Source organism: Sander lucioperca, chromosome 12 (assembly GCF_008315115.2).
Source record: "Sander lucioperca isolate FBNREF2018 chromosome 12, SLUC_FBN_1.2, whole genome shotgun sequence".
NCBI classification, from domain to species: Eukaryota; Metazoa; Chordata; class Actinopteri; order Perciformes; family Percidae; genus Sander; species Sander lucioperca.
In genome coordinates this window covers 8,005,836-8,029,617 of record NC_050184.1, presented here as the reverse complement: position 1 = coordinate 8,029,617, position 23,782 = coordinate 8,005,836, and the positions used below count along the sequence as shown (strand labels likewise).

General features: G+C 40.3%; 1 protein-coding gene and 1 long non-coding RNA gene across 3 annotated transcripts in view; both read right to left on the bottom strand.

The window, feature by feature from the left end:
- Positions 1-17,135, bottom strand: part of LOC116041077 — a 66,689-nt gene extending 49,554 nt beyond the window's left edge. For both annotated transcript variants that reach the window (XR_004102833.2, XR_004102835.2), the window contains exons 1-3: positions 17,018-17,135; positions 16,373-16,499; positions 14,917-14,990 (exon numbers count right to left, since the gene is read on the bottom strand). This is a non-coding gene — a long non-coding RNA (uncharacterized LOC116041077). The remainder of the gene's footprint in view (positions 1-14,916; positions 14,991-16,372; positions 16,500-17,017) is intronic.
- Positions 17,136-19,333: 2,198 nt separating this feature from the next.
- On the bottom strand, positions 19,334-23,771 carry LOC116040884 (chymotrypsin-like elastase family member 2A). Its single transcript, XM_031286593.2, has 8 exons — positions 23,625-23,771; positions 23,293-23,381; positions 23,098-23,195; positions 21,787-21,909; positions 21,530-21,666; positions 20,880-21,025; positions 19,773-19,925; positions 19,334-19,413 (listed from the first exon to the last, which is right to left on the bottom strand). Exons 1-8 carry the CDS (start codon positions 23,659-23,661, stop codon positions 19,396-19,398), a joined length of 801 nt encoding a protein of 266 aa, XP_031142453.1. The 5' UTR covers positions 23,662-23,771; the 3' UTR covers positions 19,334-19,395.
- Positions 23,772-23,782: the final 11 nt, after the last annotated feature.

The following is a 23,782-nucleotide window of genomic DNA, read 5'->3' as shown; positions in this document are numbered from 1 at the left end:
CACCAGCCGCCGCACATTGCGCTATTTAAAACATGTTCAGCTGCATTTCCTTTCCCTGCTCTCCTCCGTCTCTGTCACTTGTGTCTCGCTCGCTCGCTCGCTCACACACACACACACACACACACACACACACAGCTCCTCCCACCGTGCGGTGTTTGGTGTTTTTAGCCCCCAACGTCGCCTTCCAAGCAGCACGGCAATGGTTATGTTTCAAGGGTTAAGGTGAGGGTTAGCTGCCTGGAAGGTGACATTTGAGGCTTAAAACACCATCGAGCCCACCAAGCACATAGCGTCTGTCTCCATAAAGGAGAGAAGACGGCTGGCGAAATTCACAAGTTCACGAAAGGTTGGTATCTATCACGTGAACACCTTTACACAATCACACATTCACAATCACCGACCCGACTCTTAGCAAACAAGCGATTGCGCCTGCTTTAGGAAGTTAACTAGTCGCAAGTTTGCAGTAAAATGCGGTTGGGTTGTCGAGGTCAAAACACTATATGTAGCAGCTGTGAATCAAATAAACGTATTATAAATAATGTTATGTCATTTTTTACTCTTACACTGAATGTTTGCTGCTTCAACCCAGATGAATTTTGAAAAGTATTTTCCGCGACTGAAAAAAGCACGTGTTGAGGATAAGGACCAGCCTGAACCGGAGGTATCAGTCTGAAACACAGCTGAATAGTCTGACCAGTGTAATTAGTTATGTTATTAATTAGTTTACAATATTTTCAGGCTTCAAGCAGTGAAAGACAGGGTCAGGGAGAGAAAGAGATAGATTCGTTAGGCACTGAAGTAGGAGAGGAGGACAGCATCCAACAGCGTGATCCTCATCAGTTTTTGATACTTGATTGTTACGAAAATAAGTATCGACACGCGAAAGATTTATATAGCACATTTCATGAAACCCACGGACGCTTTACACAAGTACATGGGGATAAGGGAAAAGAAAATAGGCCAACATAAACACGGACTAAAAGGAATAAAATGTCCGTGCTAAATGGAAGGGGGATGTAATTTAATCTAGGCTACTGGCATACAACCACATTGCGCATTGTAAAGTTATTTTATGAATGAAATAGACATATTACATACCTGAGGGTCAATTCGTGGACGTTTTTTAATCATGTACAATCCCGTAATTGTCTCCATCTGTTGAAAGCCTAACCGAGCGTGACTCGGGGTTTCGCCCGTTGTCTTTCACTTTCCCTTTTAGCTTTTAGTTATTCTTTGTTTAATTTCCTTTTTTGGCCCTGCCCCTGTATCAGCCATAACTACAGCAGATAACTTCTAAAATAAAAAATAAAAATACAATTAGGCCTACATAAAGAAATCTCCTGCTACATTTTACCTGGCTGGATGCTCACTAACACAGGCTTTTCCGGTGTTACACCGAAATCTGTGACCCGTCAGAATGTGTGCTCTGTAGCGCCGTCTACCTGCTGTAAATCATTTTGTGACTTTGCGGGAAAAATCGGACCCGGGCAGAGGCTTTACTAAAAACGATATAAAAATAGTGTTCTTTTCACTGTAAGTCTCGTTTCCTGTTAAAGGTCATTTATGATCATCAGATGGAAAATAACACAGTTTCAGAAACACTGAGCTCTATATTTAATAGCAAAAAAATGCAGCTGTCACTAACATCATTTAAAGCAGTGACTCCATTTAATATTGGTGGTTAAATATCCAAGCCTCTTAATGTAGCAACACTTCGTCAGGCATAGTGACAGTTTATGACCTTTGGAAAAGTATATACAAATGCCCATAGGAGTCTGTTTTTAAAGTAGACAGGAGCAGACTGCAGGAATGAAACTGCAAGCATACAAACCCTTCAGTTTGAGTTAAATGATGCTGAAAGCATAACAGAGATTTCGGACTGTCAGTCTTTTACGGTGAGGGGTTTTCTCTAAAACATTTAGGAACTGTGAAAATAAACAGCAAATTCTAAACAATCAGGGCTTTTGCATGGCTGTTCCAACAAAAACCTAAACACAGGAGGGGCTGATGTGGCATTTCATACAAAAGGCCAGCACTCTGGATCGGCAAGACGGGGAATGAAGTGATGCCTTGTAAGACTCCATTTACAACATCTGTGGATTTGGATCTGTGGTTTCAGCTAAATTTAGAGTGCTTATAATATCTGATTTCAAATGCATTTCTGCTTATATACGTCGTTATATTTGTTGACAACATTTTGCAACATTTAGCTATTTAACTTTATCAGCCAAGTCTTTCAGCGGGGGTACCCAGTTAAATAAAACCTAAAGAAAATCAAAACCAATCTCCCTCATCACATATCTCAGAAAAACAACTCATCACAAAAACACCTGATGTATTTCTGCAAGTCACTCACTTAATTTTTCTTTGAGACATAACTTAATTTATACTGTGAGGGGTTTTTCCACATCACAGCACCTGGTCTCACAAGTTCTCTACTTGAATTATCTTATGTTGCAACCTGCATAATTGTTCTAAATGCATTAAATAGTCAACATTTCAGACAGTTTTCATGACTAATTTCTTTCACATTTTCCATGTATGACCATTTTAATTTGACCTCCTCAGTTTGGTAATACGTTGTAAAACTACCTAAATACAGTAATGGCATGTGTTCTGTTTGTAAGAGAGTCAGTGGGGGAACTGGGCAAACCACAGACAGACAAGGTATGAACATTTGTACAGTTGACAACCCATTAAAACTGATGTATGACAGCTATGATGTCAAGAGGGCCAGCGCATGGTCATCAGGCAGACGTATAATGGCTGCAGAACACAGTGGAGTTGAACCTTCTGTGCAGTGGGCAGCAGGCCCAATGGTTGTCACATACACAAGTGTGTGGCTGAAAAGTTTCACTTACTGAGACGAGTTACATCTGTGCTGTCTTAGGTGTTCAGACTAGGAGGGACGTGATAAGACTGGCATGGAAAACCTAGTCCAGTGTTAATGTGCCATCCCTGATTATGGCTGATGACACTGTGACACATACAAAGGACATTGAAAGCTGTGATTTAGCCTGACAGTTCTTTATGGTTTACACAAGTCTCATCTAATTGATTTGAATAACACTGTTAGTATCTGTTGTACAAAAAAAACAAGTTTTACTAACAGCTTTGTATATGATGTCAATTGTTTTTGTGTGTGTATGCATTTAAACAAATGCATGTTTTACTTATCTGCCCCCTATGGCCAAAGAACCCAGGAGGTTAGAGACGTGGGTTTGTGACCTAAAGGCTGCTGATGTACCCTTGAGCAAGGCACTTAACCCACAATTAATCCAGTGGACCTGTGCTTAGTGGCCACAGCAGAATAAGACAGACAGTGGTTGTCATGGTGAAGTCCAAACTCAGAATGTGCATTTGCAGAGAAAATCAAAAATCACATATATTTTCACCAAATACCTCGATTTCGATACCGCAATGATATTGTAGTGTGTGACTATTGGTGCTTTCACAAAATATTTATACAATGATATTTTTGATAAATAATCATCAGTAATGTGGATATAATGGCTAAGTGGGTAAAGGCAAATAAGAGAGCAGTTACAACAGTCTGGTAAGTTCAGAAAATGACATAACTTTACTGTAATGCAGCCTTTAAAACCAGGAAAAGACACCACTTATGCCATATTACGATATTCAAAATCTAAGACGATATCTAGTCTCATATCACGATATCGATATAATATCGATATATTGCCCAGCTCTAGGGCAGAGCGTCACTGGCGAGAGAAAGCAAGCTTAGTCTAATTCCCCTTGAAGAATGCAGGGTAAAAACTGAAAATAAATTAAAAAATAAGCTGCTAGTGATGCTGTCATTATGTGTTAGCCCTTATGACATGGATCTGCTGTACTGCGACACACAGACATGACCTGGACAGCCCAGACTTTAGCACTGACATGCAGGAAGAGGAGGAGGTGGGAACATGACCCTAACTTCTCTTTCACCTTTCCTCCCTCCTTCGCCCAGACATTTTGGGCCATGCTGCTCTCTCACCCTCCCTGTGTCCCCAGTACCTTTGCTCTGGGCGCATCTAATTGAAAGCGATCTCGGGGCTGAGAGAGTTCCGTTTCTTCTCTAATCCCTCCACTGGGGGAGGCTCACATGGTCTCAATTACCCCCACCCCACCCCACCCCAGAACACTGGGTCCCCTCTCTCTGCTCTCTCTCTATCCGTCTCACCGGCCTGCTCCTCTGCCAATGCACCGGCCCAGGCCCTTTTTCAGCAGTTTATGTTATTAAGCACACACTGCCGAGTTCCTGTCCTTCACAGGGGCCTGGAGATGTTATCTCCCCTGCCGCTGTACACAGTTACCTCCAAAATATTCCATAAATTAGATTGGGATTGGCAATTCTGAATATAGAGGTGGAGGCTGAGGATGTCAGGGATTGGCTGGGGATTGGAGGGTATGGAGGCGGCATTGGGGGTGAGGATCAGGGAAGCGCGGTGTAAGTAATAGCATAGGAGGATCTCCTTGTGTTTATACTGGATGAATAACCACTGGGAGGTATGTCACTGGCAAAGTGAAGGTGAACATAGGAGAAGTGAAGGGTGCTTAAGGGCTTTGGGATAAGGAGGAGAGGAGACCCAAATCCAGTTCCTATTTGGATAGAGATTCTTTTGGAGGTGGGGTTGAATATCTAGTCTGAAAAGAGTTAGACTGGGCATTTATTGGGCTTGGGGGGGTTGTGTGCGGTGATACGCATGCATCCCTCTCCTGTAATTAAACAAGGCTGTATTTGGACAAGTGACTTTTCAAGCCATGAGCAGCTCTGTCAAACCCCAGAGCATGGATAAAGGTCCTGAGCCAGGACATCCATGGCCAATTAGATTAGGAGGAACCTGTGAGGTCTCCAAACAATGGGCTCTCAGAGGATCGGCAATAACACAAACATGGCCCCTGACACACAATTCTAGCACTTCAAAGGAAACCATTACCGGTCTTAGCTGAAGCAGTTAAAAGACACATATTAACAAACACAAATTCATTAGACTGGCCCCGTACCTGCAAAAGTTCAAGGCCGTTGTGCGACTCCAGGAATTATTTGTAGTCCACTTAAGAGCAAGTCTTATAGACAAGGACTGAATTCATAATCAGCGGTGGGTTATTAACCATTAAACTGCATACACAGTTGTGCAGGTAACAATCTTTCAATTTCTATCCAGCTCATGGCCTTCATCTGAAACAAACGAGACACTGACACAGCAACCCAAACCATACTAAAAGTATTAAAAATACACAGAAAAACATCATGAAGTAACTTCTATTGATGTGATTATAGCCTTGTAGTTCGCTAATCTGAGCTGAGAAGAAGTATTGTAGATTTGAGAGATGCAGAGAAACAAGCAGAAAGAGAGAGAGAGAGAGAGAGAGAGAGAGAGAGAGAGAGAGAGAGAGAGAGAGAGAGAGAGAGAGAGAAGCTAAATAGTTTGGTCCTTGTTCAGGTATAAGTGGGCAGGCATTCAGCTAAGCCAAGTAAAGAAGGTATGAGCAAGCATTAGAAGGAAGAGGAAAATGGGGACACTGGGTCTGGGTAAAGGGTTCAGTCTTAACCTTGGGGGCTGACTGATCTAAATTCTGTTACCGGCTTGACTCCAAGCATGGCTAATGTGGCACACTGTCCCTTTAATTAGAGCTGACCTCCTAGGGAGGCAGCAGTAGTTTAAAGCATTTGAAGACAGAGCACCTAATGATCTGAGAAGGGTGGAGAATCAATTGAAAATGAACTCCTACCAATTTGCTAATTACCACAGTATACATTTGGTGAGGGCTCTGTGAGGGAATTGTAAAACTTTATTGGACTGGGAGAAGAATGGAAATACAACACTGAACAACAGAAGTGAATCAGCAGCTCCAGCCTGCACATCAGTTTTATGAATGAAAACACCACAACTGGCAACTTTTCCAATAATTTAAGCAGACCCCATTAAGCAAACACAGTAGCTCTGGTAACAGTTATCCATTGAGGTTATTGAGAATAAAAGCCAAAAGATGCAAAACAGCCAAAAAACTGGAGTTTTGGAAGGATTCTTTTTATGAAATGTAAATATCATCCCTCTCAAATATACATCTAAGCATGCTGTATACTGTAGCTATATACTATCATATCCACCACCTTATGTACGTATATACAGCAGCCTGTTAAATTAATCATCATATATTTATTCCAGCACGCTGTGCACTCTGCACCATTGCACTATTATCTTACGGTTTATAAAAAAAAACACAATGAAATTCGAATACGTAGATACCTTTTTAAATATATTTATATCTGTACATAGTCAAATGTTTATGTTCACCTTGTTCGGCTTTGTTTATTTTTAGCTGGATGTCTATTTCTGTGTATGTACATTGAAAGTAATGAAAAAACTTGTATGTGTACACATACTGATTCTAAAATCGCCTTTGCTATGATTTGCTTGTTTCCCATTTGCATGAAATTCCTATCAACTAACAACAACTATCAAAAAACTATCAACTCACTAACTTGATCTTGACCCAGCCACTTGGTATTTACATCCATGCTTAAAATAGTTTAAAGGGTTAATCCTAAAATACTAAATTCACTTAAAGGGATTAGCATTAAGCTTTGTATCAGTAGAAACCCGGTAGTATTTTTGAATGACCGTGCTTCCCTCCCTCATGTCCCCCTGAGACGAGAGATCTCTGTATTGTGTGTCTGGAAAAAAAAACTGATGGCGCAAAAATCGTCATTTTGCGTCATCGGAGGCTTTTTTGGCCAAAGGCTAGAGACTACAGCCAGAGCTAGTTCCGCATGTTTTCAACCCGCACATAGGGGGTGGGACCTCACTCCCAGAATTTCCAAATAGTGTCAGCCATCTTGAAGCTAAGCTAACAGGCTATTGCTCTGTGGAGAAAGCTGAGTAATTAATTCATACTTTAGTAGGCTAACCACAATGGCGGAAGGTAGTTTTGAAGATGATATGGCAGCAGGGGATTTTGAAGACCTGGTGCGCGAATCCAATGCTTGTGTCTACCTGTACGAGCCGCAATACAGCGAGGAACAGTTGCGGATGATGGAGGAACAAGAGGCGGACGGAGCAGCTGCTGCAGTACAATGTAAAATGTTTGTCTGGCAAAGTGGCAACCTTGCAATTATGTGCATTCAAACTACCGCACATGTGTACCACCAGGATACATTGGTACAGATCGGAGAATATGCAGGAAACTTTATTACAGATGGAATACTCAACACACTACGCGACGCAGACCAGCACCTCAACCTGCTGTGTCGCTTGATGCCACTATAGCCGGGGAAGGGGACATCGAAAGCGGTGCGCGAGAAAGCAGAAACACAGAACGAGGGCAGAAGTTCGAGCTAGGTGGAAAGCTAATGCTAGCCGGCCACCTGTCCCATCCATCCTGCTTGCAAATGTCCGATCATTGTAATCCATCCAACTTCAGCAGAACTCCCAACGCAAGTTCAGAGACTGCTGTGTTTTTGTTTTTGTGGAAACATGGCTGAACCGGACTCCGCTATCCAGCTACCAGGCCTGCTAGCCTTCCGAGCAGATAGAGATGCTGCTCTGTCGGGTAAGACTCGTGGAGGTGGGCTGTGCATATATGTTAACACGGACTGGTGCAGTTTGTGACTGTTAAATGCAGACCATTCTACATTCCATGCGAATTCACGGCTGTGATTATACTCAATGTTTACATCCCACCAAGCGCTAATGCTACCAATGCGTTAGCTGAACTTTACGGAGCTATCGGTGAGCTCCAAAGCGCACATCCGGATGGACTATTTATTGTTGCTGGTGATTTCAACCACGCAAATCTCAAGAAAGTTCGTATATTATACCTTCACCTCACGGTAAACCTAACTTATAACAATCAGTGCTCTGTTACAAGTCTACTTATGCCCTTTCTTTTGTTGTCTGTTCTGTCCTTGTGCACTTAATGTAGCCTGTCTCGTATGTCGTTTTTATATAATGTCGTTTTTATATATTTTAAATGTGTAACACCACTTGAGCCATGGTGAAACGTTGTTTCGTACAGTGTATATGGTTGAAATGACAATAAAACCCACTTGACTTGACTGCCCTCTGTAACCGGTAGGCGTGGCTTGGGAGTGGCCTCGTAGGGAAGCGAAGCAAGTGCATTCTGGGAGTTGTTGTCTTTCATCCACATGAGCCAAAAACACATTTTCAGCTTTTCTCGGTCTAGAAGGCACCAACTTCTACTACATAAATGACCCAATTTAAATACATATTCATCTTTCCAGCAGTGAAATATCCCTTTAAGGAGACTTGATAAGGCATGCTGTCAAGTCAAGTGTTTGCCCACAAACTCTGATAACATTTTTGCTAAACTTTTGTCTCATAGTGGCTCAATAATGGTGTCCTTGATGCAGTTATGTTTGGCATGTTCTGTAAGTGTCTGAGAGCCACAAGCTATTGGCAAGGAGACACACTTTAACATCTACATGTGCAATTGTATACTGGTAGATAATCAGAGGTAAGTAAGGTCTACATGTCTTCAAACATCTTATGAAGAAATGTAAGGAAAAAAATATTCAGCAAGAAATTACATCTTCTTTTGTAAAAACAAACATTTTCCTTTGTTCTCTTCCCTCAAACACCTATCTGCATCATCCAACAGCATTTTTGTCAAGGACAATCTGTTCTTGATTTGAGTTCACCGATACATAAACATAAAAATACATACATACATAAAATGCACAATGTTGAACGAGGGTGTTGCATTGGTTTGAAAAAAAAAAGGAGCCCCTGAGCCCTTGATAATAGGGCACCAACTCCTGATGTGGAGCTGCAGAGGCTGCATGTGTTTGTCTGTCCTCCACTCTGGAACATGTGGTTTTAGTTACAGAATGTTTTACTGCTCAACAATGTTTCTGCCTTGGAGCTCGGCACACTGCATAAAGACTACTTTGTCCCCTGATGCCCACACGGGAAGAGTCTGCCTCATTGTACACACATGCACACAGGGTGATGATGACATCAGCAAGGCCACTGAGCCCATGACGATAAAGGTACTATTTTCCCCCTAGACGGTAACACTTCAATAGAGCATTGCCCCACTGTACCCCTTGTTTAAAAGCACAACTAAAAGTCAAAACTAATATTTTCAATACTATCCATTTTCAGCTGATATTAAAGTTTGATTTTCTGCCTGCCTGTATGTCTGTCCGCCATCCACTGCAGCACCAGCGCATGCTACAATAGCACCTGGCACTACCAAATCCCAGGCCTGTAACAGACGGATCATTGTAAAAGCAAAAAATGGACATGCCACGATGCCATGTGCACTGTGCTGAAACTAATAAAGATCAGACGTACTGAGTAGTGCATTTAATAAAAAAATAACAATGAAACGAGAACTCCGGAACTAGTTAGAGGAACTACACAGGGACACATGAAAGCAAGTGAAACTTCAATATTAAACAGTAAATTACTGAATTTAAACAACAGGATCTCATCAGCCAATAATCCTGTTTGGAAAAGTGTACAAAGTCAAGGAGGTGACAAGTGAACACATTTAATGTCACTAACACAACATCACACCTGCAGCTCTTTTCATTCACAGTGGTCTTTTACAACAAGAACATGTGATTGTGATCTCATGGCCCTATTTGAAGGAGGTGATTAGCACACCCAGGAGTGCAAAGTGAAAGGCTATGGGCGAGTTGGAGGATGTCTGGCATGAAGTCACTGCGGTTGTCACTTGGCACACTTAAAATCATGTTCTTCAGAACCAAAGTGGTGCTAAACACTAGTCATATGCATTGACAGAGCTGGTGCAGCAGGGCTACTTAACAGCTTCTGCCCTGTGCTATATTTAAACTCCATTTCCCAGCAGCAAACCTTTGTGGCCAGCAAGCCCTGACTAATACTGAGGTGGCATCGAAAAACACTTAATTAAACTGCATTTGTTTTTCTTAGATGTCAACTGCCACTTCATATAGAAACTGTTATTACATTAGGAACTGAGATTAATTCAGATATACAGTACAAGCAATTTTGAAACTAGAGGCAAAGAGTGCAACCTATGCAAGATGAAATGACTGCATCCGATATATTGCATATGCAGTTGGTTCAACTGTGCTTGAACTTGAAAGGTCCACACATAGGCCAAATGTCTACCCTCACAGTTCATCACAGAATCCATCTCACACCCAAAACATTTTGCCCACACCCTGAGGCCAACAACATGTTCAGCATTTGCTAGCCTTCTAACCCTGGACATGGTAACAGATGGGCGAGGGTCAAAGCCGAGTCAGAAAGAGCCATCCAGGAATTCTACAGAGTGCCAAAAACATCTCATCGCAGCACAGGAGAGGCTGAAAGGTTACATTTGTTCAACATTACTGCTTGTAGGGTTCAGTGCCTGGTCTGGAAACCTCACACCTGCTGGTGTCCGAGGCTCAGGCAGACACAGGCTGTTTCATGTCAAAGTAAATCTGTCCAACAGCAATGCAGATTTTTGTGTTTCTGTAGAATAAAGCCATTTTCTGACAAACCCAATTTCATGTACGCACTAACTGCATCAAATGCCCACACATTGCATCTGGTTCGGGTAAATCAGAAATTAATGTCATGAAAATGGAACTGTGTAGCTGTTTCGGTGAACCTATATGCTTATCCAGCAATATAGATATGAAAGTATAGCACAGTGACAGCATAGAAATGTGGGAAATGCTATTGTATGTCACCAGTACAACCAGTGCCGAGGATAACCTTAACCCTTGTGCCTCACTAGGGACATTTTTGTCCTTTTAACTTTTATTTTTGTTGATAATTTTAGCTGTGTTAATGATTATAACATGACTTTTGGTAAGGGTGTGCGTTTTTACTTAAAGTTTGAAAGTTCAACTTCAGATCCTATAAAAAGTCAAAAATACAGACACTCAGACCCTTAGAGGACAAAAATGTCCATTGAAACCCATTATAACGACATTTTTTAATCTCATGGTATATTATATCAGGCTTTCAATCTAAAGCCTTGGCTTCAAATTAGTAGTTTTTACTATTTTCTACCATATTGAGCGATTTTCCTATGTTTGCCCTATGGGGCAAATGTATAGCCTGATCCTACCAGACTCTCGTACATTTCATTTGTACAGAGAGTCTGGCCATTCTCCATTGACAAGTGTTAACTTCCTTGAAGGCGGGTACTCTGTTGAAGTTTAAAACTATTGGATCTGCCCAGAGCCACTCTGGATCTGCCATAACCAATCGCTAACGTTTGGTCGTGACATATGTCAACAACAACTATCAACTTAGCATCGTTAGCGTTCGACTTAGCACTCCTTCACCACTAACGGAGCAAGCTGGAAAATCAAACTTTTCCCGAACCCCGTGGGGAGGAGGGCCACAACATCATGGCCACCAACAAAACTCAGCAAATATTGTTCTTGCTCGGGCTTTAACTTCTGGATATTCGGCAGCGTTGCCACACCGGTACGAATGGCTTCGCTCGCATCTTTCTCCGCCGCCATTACAGAACTACAACTCAAACTAGCGCACAACATCAACGTCATCATTCTCAGCCACTCCCTCTGTTCGCTGACTGGACCGGTAAAGATTTGGCAGGAGAAAACCCAAGAATATACCGCAAACCCAGACGGTGTACTGAAGGAAAATGAAAATTGAGCGGAAGTATTTATGAGGCTAGCCAGGCTAGCAAATACATGCTATTTTCCTGGTTTCCACTTGGGCCGTTGCTGCTGTATTATGGAGCACTGCAGCATACAGCGGGGATAAGTATTGACATTCAACATTTTTCCCAGTAAATATATTTCCGATGGGGCTATTGGAATGAAATTTTCACCAGATGTAATCCACACATACAGTACAAAGAAATCAAAACACATGTCCATGACAAAAGTTATGTGCAATAAAGTGGAATGATAGTGGGAATAAATATTGAACACATGAAGAAAAAGGGGTGTAAAACGGCATGGGAAACCAATAAACCAGCTGAAATCTGTCAGTAGTAAGAAAGCAATCCTGCCCCCTATTAGTGCAAATTAATATCAGCTGGATTAGTCCTAAATGATGGCCTATAAAAAGGTTTCTCATTACCAAGGTGTCACTCAAGAAGCATTTCATGACGGGTAAAAGCAAAGAGCTGTCCCAAGACCTTCAGACGAATATCTAAACTTCTGAAAGTTCCAGTGAGCACTGTTGGGGCCATTATCCGGAAGTGGAAAGAACATCATTTCACCATTAACCGGCTACGACCAGGTGCTCCTCGCAAGATTTCTGACAGAGGAGTCCATAGAATACTAACAAGAGTTGTCGAAGAACCAAGGACCACTCACTGAGATCTTCAGAAAGACCTGGAAGAAGCAGGTACAGTTGTTTCAAAGAAAACAATAAGCAATGCACTCAACCGCCATGGCCTCTATGCACGCACACCACGCAACACACCACTGCTCAAGAAAAGGTGTGTGGAAGCTCGCTTAAAGTTTGCTGCACAACATCTGGACAAGCCAATGACATACTGGGAGAATATAATCTGGTCAGATGAGACCAAAATTGAACTCTTTGGCTGTCATAGCATACACCATGTTTGGAGGAGAAAAGGCACTGCACATCACCCTAAAAACACCATACCAACAGTGAAGTTTGGAGGTGGGAGCATCATGGTGTGGGGCTGTTTTTCAGCATCTGGCACTGGCAGACTTCATATAATTGAAGGAAGGATGAATGGAGAAATGTACCGTGACATTCTTGATAAGAATCTGCTGTCATCCACCAGGATGCTGAAGATGAAACGAGGGTGGACATTTCAGCAAGACAATGATCCCAAACACACAGCCAAGGAAACTCTCAATTGGTTTCAGAGAAAGAAAATCAAGCCGTTAGAATGGCCCAGTCAATCACCTGACTTGAATCCAATTGAAAACCTCTGGAAAGAAGAGGTTCATAGAAGATGCCCCCGGAACCTTCAAGATTTAAAGACAGATTGTGTGGAAGAATGGGCAAAAATCACAGCTGAGCAATGTGTACGACTAGTTTCTTCATACAGTAGGCGTCTATTAGCTGTCAAAGGCTTTTCTACTAAGTATTAAATAAATTTCAGCAACTTTTTCCCTGTCTCATTTCACTTTATTACACACAACTTAATTTATGGACTTATTTTGTTTTGATATCTTCGATCTTTGACATCTGAGAAAAATGTTGACGCGTTCAATACTTATTTTCCCCGCTGTATGTATGTTACTAAAAATGATGTGTGCATCTTGCTAAGTGGTGGTGTGTGTGTGTGTGTGTGTGTGTGTGTGTGTGTGTGTGTGTGTGTGTGTGTGTGTGTGGCTCGACAGATAGAAATTATATTGTACTGTAGAAATTATATTGTACTGCAGGTCACAATTCCCTCCCTCCCTCCCTGTCTCGCTCCCATGCACACATAAACACACTTTCAGCAACCCATCAACTAATACACACATGCATGCACATGCACAGCCTTCAAACTCAATAAATTATAATATATTATGCCTCCTACATGCAGTATACAAGTTGAACTATAGGCTTATGAGCTTTGAAGGTGTGTGTGTGTGTGTGTGTGTGTGTGTGTGTGTGTGTGTGTAGGTGGGGGGGGGGGGGGTCTTGGTAGGGGTGTACGACATTATAGGCTATAAAAGGTTAAAAAAATTAAAGCTAAATAATAATTAGAAGGTGAAAAACCTTGAAGGGTAATAGGAGTAGTAAAATAAAGCAATAATGGGGACATGCAAGTCAATGGGAAGTTAACAGGTGACTATAATGTAATCTAATACTGCACAAAAAATAAATACAGTATGCATCAAAATCAATGTTGTTGCTAATCATTGACTTACCCAAGACTGTGAAAAACAGGAAAAGAAATTTCCCTCTAGCATTTAGTATACTGAAAATAATTAATTTTTTAAAAAAGTGGCTTTTAAAGGGTTAAAAATCTAAAAACAAATGCTTTTTTTTGTTAGTTATGAACAGGACTGATGTGGGTTTAAAGATTTAAGTCAGTGAAAGTGGAAAATAATATTAATATATAATAATTTTATGGCAGTTTTTGGGAAGGGGACATTTCTGTCCTCTAAGGTAGTTTTTTTTGTTTGTTTTTTTATCTGACACTGTGCAAAAAATAAAAATGCACAAAAATCAATGTTGTTGCTAATGATTGACTCACCCCAGACCGTGAAAAACAGAAAAATAAATTTCCCCCAAGATATTAGTATACCGATAAATATTAGAATATTTTTATTCATAAAAAAAACAACTGTGACTTTATGTATATAAACTGGCATTTAAGGGGTTAAAATTTTAAAAACTTCTAAACCTAACAATCAGAGGCATTTTTAGATAATATAACCCAAAATGAATCCACAGACAAGACAATTTGGTTTTAGAATAAATATTTTTCCCCATCTACCCGTTACATAGCTAAAGACCTAATTTAACATCCGATGTGTGTGGTTTATTGTCTGTGTTTTAGCTTTACCTCACCTTTTAAAATGTTAAGAAATCCTCATTACCGAGAGGGATTTCTTTATTAATGACATGATTGTCGTTGGTTGAATTGGCGGGGCTCATTGGTTAAACTAAACATGGTATGGTATTAGAATTTTAAGTAATATGCAGGGGTTTACAATATACACTACAAATGATTAATCGCTGTGTTATGTGCCATTGTGGGCTCCTAAACAGTAATCTGTCGCCATCTTGTGGCAAAAGAAAATCATTTTCAGACACACTGTTCAACATACCATTGAAGCCCTGCCGTTTTTCAGTAAAAAGTCTCATTTCAGGTGCCAAGGTGTCATTATTGATTTCCGTCATCTTATGGAAAGAGACATGAAAATATTTACTGAGGAATATCCTATGTAAAATAGATTTTGTACAATTTATCCTCTGTAAAATGTCAACAACAAGCCAATCAAAATTCTACCTGTCTTGCAAAATTCCACTGGCATCCGCCCAGCAGAAGGAAGTGCTTCTTCATGAAATTCTACTCAGTGTAACCTGGAAATGCAAAAAAAAAAACAACTGATGACTTTTAGTCAAAGTTTATGGCATTCACTTTAAGTAAAAAACATCTGACTGTGCAATTGTAGGTCATTTACCAACTAGAATACTGTTGATCTTGTCCAAAAGCATCAAGTCACTTGATACATTACAATATCTTTTATGTTAAAATGGAGCTTGGAAACATTAACAACCAAGGTGAAAGCTTGTGATCTCAAGCAAAAAATATGTTGGAAGTCATCTGGAAACAACAGAGGAATGGTGGAGGAGAAATGAAAGATAAGCATTCTTATTTAACTGCCATGACTTGTTTTTCTGTGTTGCTAATGATAATTAACATGCAAATGAGCCCTGGGAGCAAAATTGGGGCACTGTGGTTCTCTGTTAATAATTACTGTGGAACATCATGGTTATAAATGAGATCTTTCCAGGTACAAGACAGGACAGTAATTGGGGTTATGACTAAAGAACCTGTAACATAAAAAAAATGTATTGGAAAGTGGCTATAATAATGGTTTCTCTGTTAAAAAATTATTCACACAGTTCCCAGGGGAGAGTGGTCCATAGTAGGTATAAAAAAAAAAAATCATAATTACAAATATGTTTTGATCTGAAGTAGTACCGTACAGTTTGAAATAAAAAAAAAATGTAATATTTTGCTCATTAGCAATAGGTGGGCTTTAGCACTAAAAAAGGAGCAAAGGTGAAATTAAAAGCAAATGATATGTTAACCTTTAAAGCTGAATATATTCAGATCAACAAATATTGTTTTGACAGTGCAAAAAGAAGTCTGAACAGAACTGGTTCAAATCAAATCACCTTATGATGAACTTGTTATAGAAGTTACATTTTTTAAAGGACACAGAAAAGCAGACTGCACTAATTTTCCTATTTCTGAACTGCAATGCTCATTCAGTGAGGAATTTGTTCTTATTATATAGAAAACCTCTGAAACAAGGACTGTCTAACGGCCTCATTACATAATTTAAACACATCGGCTACTCTGCATGAACTACCACATCAATATGCAAAACTATTTTCACCAGTCGATACACTCTGTCAAAAGGTGATTAAGCAGTTTAGCAGGACAATTAGAAAGGAGATTCATGGATCCCAAGTGTTCATTTGAAACAAGTTGAAATGCTTCCAAACCCCCAAATGCCACAAATGATAATTCACTGACATCCTCAGATTTTTTTTTTTAAAACGCAACTTTCTATTAATTGTGTCCTCTTTCTTATTACTGATGTGACATCATGCACACAAGCTGTACCTGCACATGGCCTGTAGTTGGTATTCATAGCAATTCAGGTATGGAAACACACAGGACAGAATGTTCAGAGGTAACATTAATGAATTATGATGTTTACTTTACTTACGGATCAAAATAGCGTTACGTTTTTGGGACCACCTCTTGTCTGAATGCTGCAGCAGGAGCACAGTGGCGCTGAAATCCACAGGTAAATGGACCAAAGTCATATATTTAATCAGACTTGTTGTGACAAACTGAAAGAAGAAAATCCTCTAATGTTAGCTTGCTTGCATAGCTACACAATCATGTTTATCAAACTGTAACGTTACTTCTTATAGCTTTTTTGTTCAACTGGACTAAATTTGGTAGAAATGTTGCATTTTAGACAGCTAACGTTAACTTTAAAATAACCGTTGTTTTAAAAAGGTATGTCATTACTATTTCAACTATAATAATGTATTGTTTGACACACATTGGCCAAATCTGTAAAAGTGAAATGTCAATACAGCGGTATAGCTAACATTGTTTTTGAGCGAACCGAAAGACCTAAAAGCTCTATCATTTAAAAAAACATCCAGATAATGCAATAATTAGCTAGTTAAATCTCATGATAATTCTTGAACAGCTAGCTAATACAGCACCCTTCCAAGGCTAACGTTAGCTAAAGACAACTGTTATTTTGTTAGCATTCAAAGTTCCAACAGAAGCATTTATTACAAACATGTATTGATAACGTCAAGTCGCTTAACGGGCGAACATCAAATAAACGAACCTACCGGAGGGAAGGTAAACTTCTCCGCGATAGTTTAGGAGATGTCGCCTGGAAGCCATGTGTACATTTACAAAAACACCATTCAACCAATGTACAAGGAAACAAATCAATGTACATAATCCAAAATGGCGCCCAATTTCTTCCTCGCTATATTTCCGACAAAAGAGCTATTCCTGGAACAGCGACAGGCTCTGCAGTAGTTGCAATATAGTGGACATCGTCGAAATTGCAAGTCGTTTACTTGTTAATCTGCTGTACTCTGTGATCCGCAGTATCCCAGGCATTCAAAACCTTTTGTTTGCTACCTTAGAGGACTGTGATAGTCTCTATTCTCCAATGTTTTTTGTTTTTTTTAGGCCAAAACCAAAGCAGAATTATATTCTGGCTTTGCAAATTAGGGCTTGAAACACAATTTACACCATACATTTACAGAAAATATAACTTTAACACATAAGTGAATAGGCTATATAAAATGTGAAATGATAAAATAGTTTAACAAAAATCTACATACTTTTTTTTAGGAAGAGAGACATTGCGTTGGGTGAATTGGACTCATGCCTTCAGTATTTCTGAAATCTTGTTATGTCCTCATGGTGAAATTTAAATTCCATGTAGGCCTATATAAAAAAGAATAAGCAGAAGCAACAAAAAAAAAACACAATAAAGGGAAGACCACCATTCCCACCAATATATCATTGATCAAGTAGCCTAGCCTATTGACACTTAGATGAAATTCAGATTATGTATTACTCGGATTGTATAGTATAGTCAGTTGCATGTTGTACCATGCATGTACAGTGATTTTCAGCAATTGTGATACATTATGCTGGATTTAAATTCAACGTGGCCTTGTTTAGGTCAATATTGTGTCAGCTGTCCCTTAGTCTATCTCCATGTCGTTCCACTTCCCAGGATTACTCCGAAGCTGCAGGAAATTCCACCGGATGCATGTCTTTTCGCTGATGTCCGTTTCCTTCCGCTTTCTGTGTGTTGGAATTTTAAACTCTGGTCGATTTATGAGAACTATGGCTAACTGCTCCTCACATCTCTGCATGGTAAATTGAGACAGCTAGCTAGACTATCTGTCCAATCTGAGTTTTCACATTCCATCTAAACAAGTTCCTTCCCGAGGCTATTTTGCAGCAGCTCTGTGCGGAGCTTAGCCCATGACGATTGTGATTGGTTTAAAGAAATGCCAATAAACCAGAACACGTTTTTCTCCCATCCCGGAATGCTGTGTGGACTGGCAATGCACTCTGAGAGAGCTGTCCCTTTAATATAACCTATTTCTACTATACGGATATCGCTCTTCACCATAAAAACTCTTTGATATGACATCCTCACCTTTTGCAGGGATATCCAGTGGCCACATTTGGTCAAAGCAATCCCAGAAATGTAAATTTGCGTTTTATTTTGTTTGTTTGTTTGTTTGTTTGTTTGTTTGTTTTTACAAACATATGGCACTATGTCAATAAATATACCAACATCAAGTACAATGATTCACTTCATAAAGGCAAGGCAGGAATGGGGCTTCCAAGCATGGATGTATTAAGAGAACAACACTGTGATCCCCATCAGCCAGATACAGTATCTCCTGGATGACATTGTAACACTGTGGGCAGGTCTCATCAACATTAAAGCCGGTATTCCAGTGAATGTAAAAGAAGAAATGGGCACGTGATTAATATTGACAGGAAGACACAAGGAAAAGAATGTTTCTTTTCGTACCATGCAGTATGTTTGTGTGCATCGTCTTTTTACGTCATGGATTTTGGTCTTTGCTTTTTTGTTATTTTACAAATCGAACTTGTAATAGGTTGGGTTTTTTGCGCATTTTCTCTGGCTGTACTGACACTTGCTACATTAAATGGTTCTATGGAGAATAAAATGAAGCCAAATATGTTTTTGTTTGTTTGCTTTAAATCATCAGTGTTTGTCATATGAAAATAATTGGTCATCACAGTAAAATGCATTGAAGATGGCATCAGGCTCTGCTTTAACTTATATCCAAATTTCTATTTGGGGAATTTAAAAATGTGTGTAACGTTTACAGCAGTCATGGAACCTTATCATTTGCCAAAGTGAGAGCTTTTGCATAACAGGCCTATGATAAAGTAGATGATCCATAACTAAACATATGACTATAGCTGGAAGTCTTCCAGAGGGTTCAAGTCATGTGAAACGGTAAACCTGACAATCATATTTTTAGTAAATGATAGACAACAACTTAAGTTCAGAAGGTTATTTTGTGACAGTTGTCAAACCAACACATAAATTCCATTTTGATGTCTGATTAAGAAAACACAGAAGGCACTGCATTAGCCACTACATGCTTTATTTGATGACTTTACAGTATGTGAAATGCAACCGCCAACATCTTAGTTCGTGGTCATCACCTGGAGGGAAAAGCATAAAGAGAACAAATTTAAAATACTCCACTAGAGGGCTCTAGGGTACCTGTTCTTCTAAATCACTAATTTCCACTCCTCTGAGTTTTTACTCCTTTTAAATAGTTCTCAGATTTGTGTCCAATATCAAGAGCCATGTAATAAGCACACAGGTCTGTCTATAAGAAGTTGAAAAGTCTTTCAGCTTCTTGATTTGTCCGTAAAGCCAGTAAACAGTGAGTGTCTCTATCCACAGAGGGAGGAAACTTCACTGCTGTCTGCTCGAGCCAAAAATAAACAAAAATGTATCTAGTGTATCATGAGCTCTTTTGGACAAATCATTTACTATTCAATGCTTTTTCACTCACGTTGTTGATCCAGGAGATGTAGGCGCTGACCCTGGTGAAGACGGAGGGCTTCTTGGGGTAGTTGCAGCCCATGCTAGAGCCGAAGCTCACCACACCGTGGACATCCCAGGAGCCATCACGGTTCTGACAGTTCAGGGGACCGCCAGAGTCTCCCTGAAGGGGAACAGAGACAAATAATAGTAATTATTATAACTTTATTTATATAGCACTTTATTAATGTGCTTAACAAGACATTAACAACAGGGCCGATCAACGATGATAAAATCAGTTTAAAACAAATTACAAGTTTTATATATATATTTTTTATATAAAAAAAGGGAGCAACATGAGAGAATAAGTGTAATAGAACAATATTAACTATTTCAAATATAGGTTTAGATAATGCCATTACGTATAATATAGATTTTAATAGATACAAGTATTATTCAGGCCACATACCCTGTAAAAGCGCACTTATAAAGATGCGTTTTTAAAAGCGATTTAAAAGAGGATAAAGAGCTTGCCAGTCTAATCTCCTCAGGGAGAGAGTTCCAGAGGGCGGGGGCCTTAACTGAGAAAGCCCGGTCACCCTTGGTCCTCCAATGCTATATTGGGCAAAGAATTTCACAGAAGATAGCAAATGCTTTTCTAAAATTAAATGTAGAGGGGGGGGGGGGCTTTTCCCTTCATTTGATAGTGACAGTGGATAGACAGGAAAGGGGGAGAGAAAGAGGGGATGATATGCAGCAAAGGGCCGAAGGTTGGATTCGAACCCGGGCCGCTGCAAAGGACTCAGCCTACATGGGGCGCACGCTCTTACTGGGTGAGAGGTCGCCACTCAAAAGTTGTTTTAGTCGTGCAACCGAAAACTGAGATTGGACAGATAGTCTAGCTAGCTGTCTGGATTTACCCTGCAGAGATCTGAGAAAAGGCTATCCATAGTCCTTCTAAATCAACCGGAGTTTAAAATGTCAACACAAAGGAAGCCCAAGGCAACGGATATCCGGCCTAAATGAGTGAAATCCGGCAACGGAGCAATCCCGGAAGTGGAACGTTGAGGATATAGACAAGTTTTACAGTGACTGTTATTAAACATGACTTGATTTTTTTTTAAATGAAAGGACTCACGTTGCAGCTAGCCAGCTGTCCGTCTCCTCCAGCACAGACCATGTTGTTGGTGACCAGGCTGCCCCACCAGTCAGACCGGGTGCAGGTGGAGTGGTCGACCACAGGGAGGAGGGCCTGCTGCAGGATGTCGGCAATAGGACCTCCGGCTTTAGGAGAGAACAGGGCATTCAGATTCAGGTCAGCAGTCAAGACTAAGTCTATTCCAAAACTTTACTAGGTCTAGTTTAAAGTGGGTGAAAACAAAGTTTCTTAAAGATCAGAAAGTTTTGTAAGGATAAACAGAGAATATAGACAGTGTCTATTTGTCTGAGCTGTAACATTTTTCTATCTGATCAGCACAGAGAACTTTGACTTCTTCAATGTTGAAATGGTACGAAAGAGGTGTAATTCATTCAAATATCTGTGTTGCAGAGTGTAAGCTTTATTTATATTTTGATTAGTGGGGGGCAGGCCTCAATCACTCAAATTCAAGTCATGTGTAACTCCAAATGTGTCTTTAAACCGAGAGGATAAGGTAGAATAAGTTGCTGTGCTCACTGCTCACACAGCTTTGACAGGAAAATTGATATAACATTAAATATATGAGAGGATATTAATGTTGCCAGCCTTTCTTTTTTTTCTTCTTTTTTTTTTTACTTAAAAGGACTTACTCCAGAGACGACCCCAGCCAGTGACGTAGCAGGGAGCATTGTTAGGAAGGATGTCACCAGAGTTGGGAAGGCAGGCAGCCATGATGGAGTCAGAAAAAGTGACAGGAGTTGACAGCTTGATCAGGGCGATGTCGTTACTAGAGACACCACATTTAGAAACAGTATGTTAATTAGCATTACTAGCATGGACAGACCACTTAACAAAATAGTCACAGCAGCATAATGTGTAGTCTACAAGATGGAGGGGAAATACCCACAGGATTCTGTAAGAGTCCCAGTTCTCGTGGACGACAATCTTGGCGGGGCTGATGGCGATGGAACCAGGCTCATTGTTGGTCTTCAGATTGTGTTTTCCCAGGTAGACTCTGTAGGTGCGACTGCTGCTTGGCCAAAAAAAAAGACGCACAGAAACAAGGGTCAGTGTTGCTTTGATCTGGGGACACTTTAATAGAACACCCAAAGTACCAAAACAATTACCTTTAAACACTTTCAGTGTTCAGTGTTTCACATAGGACTACTGCTGCTAACATACAGTACTCTGAAAGTGTTTAAATTAAAACTGCCAGTGTAAATAAAAGTGGGATTACCAATTTATATTTTTTATTCATGTAATTAAAAGGTGCAGTAGGTAAGACTTATAAAACTAACTTTCTGTCATATTTGCTGAAACTGACCCTATGTTCCAGTAAAACTACATGAAGCAGGTAATTAAAAAAAATCCGGCTCCTATGGCACCACCTACAGCCTGTGTGATTTGCAAAAATCCACCGCTCCCTGTTCAGATGCACCAATCAGGGCCAGGGGGGGTGTCTAACTGCGTGTCAATCACTGCTAATGCATTTGCATTCATTCTCCCTTGTGGGGGGAGGGGCTTAGGAGATTGTTTTGGGCTTTAGCAGAAAGGGGGGAGGGACTGAGAAGTTGATGTTCAAATATTTTGGCTAAGTCCTGTATCTTCACAATCCTACCGACAGCACCTTTAAAGCTATAGTGCGTAGTTTCTGCCGCCCCCATGATGAATTCTAAATAATGACAACAAAACTGTCGGCATGATACAAGCCTTTCATGACGTGTTTTCCGTAGGAAACATATATTTTCTACATTGCTATGTGTGCATATCTTGGATTGACTTGTTATGAGTTCAAAGATGGCAAATATATGATTGTGCTCCTTGTGTTTCTGAGATACAGCCATTTCTTTTATCTTACTCTATTTAGTCTTTGGGCACTGCTTTTTTCCCAAAAATATGGAGAAAACAGTAGTCCCATATGTCCAAAGACTAGGTATAGCCAAACGGTTTGACCAATTTTGAATATATCTTTAGATTTGTGCTTAGGCAAGCCCAGAGAACACTTCCACCAAAGGGAATTCAAAAATGTCAGGAATTCAAAAACTGCATTGTACTGCCACCTCTGTGTATCTTCCATGTCAGACTGCTAGAGTAAAGTATGCAAACATATTTTTCCTTCTGTACTGCCTCTATCACCCTGTTGGCCTGGTTCTCTTTGTCCTCTGTGCCTCGCATACCTTCTTGATTTCAGATTTTGTTTTTTACGTTTTAGCCACACCTGATGCAGTGAGCAGCAGTGAGGACCCACTGGTTGGAGATCAGGGTGCCACCACAAGTATGGTAGAAGCTGCTGCCACTCTGGTACTGCAGAGACACCTGAGGAGAACAAACAACGACAGCACGCAAAGTTTTTCTTATAACTTTAGGAATTGGCCAGAAGACACAGAAAGGACAAGTCTTAAAGGGGCCATACCTGCCAGGGCCAGCTGTTCTCACGGACATCCTCTCCACCAACCACCCTGGTGATGACAGGAGGGTAAGTGGGCAGGCCGCACCCGTAGGCTAAGAAACAACAGTACAGATTATGGTAAATGTATGACGGTGTCTTAACATGGGCAGTCATTTGAAATCTTATTCTTTAACTGTCAAAAATGTTTAAAAGCTTTTTTCAGCATAAGGATAACATGTGAGTCTGACAAATGCAATGCTTCATATGAAATGTACAGACCACTTAATGTATAAACAATGTGGACAGCTGTATGTAGCAACATTTAATTGTCTGGTCAGAATAGTATCAGAGCTTACCACCAGCGACAAACAAAGCCAAGATCACGAACTTCATTGTGACTGTCTTCAGTAGAAGTTGAGGAGGACGTGCTACTTCTTATATAGCACTTGAACACACCTGTTTAAAGACCTCAGATGTGTGCCTTAACGTTTGCCTCAGAACAGCCTGGAAAAGT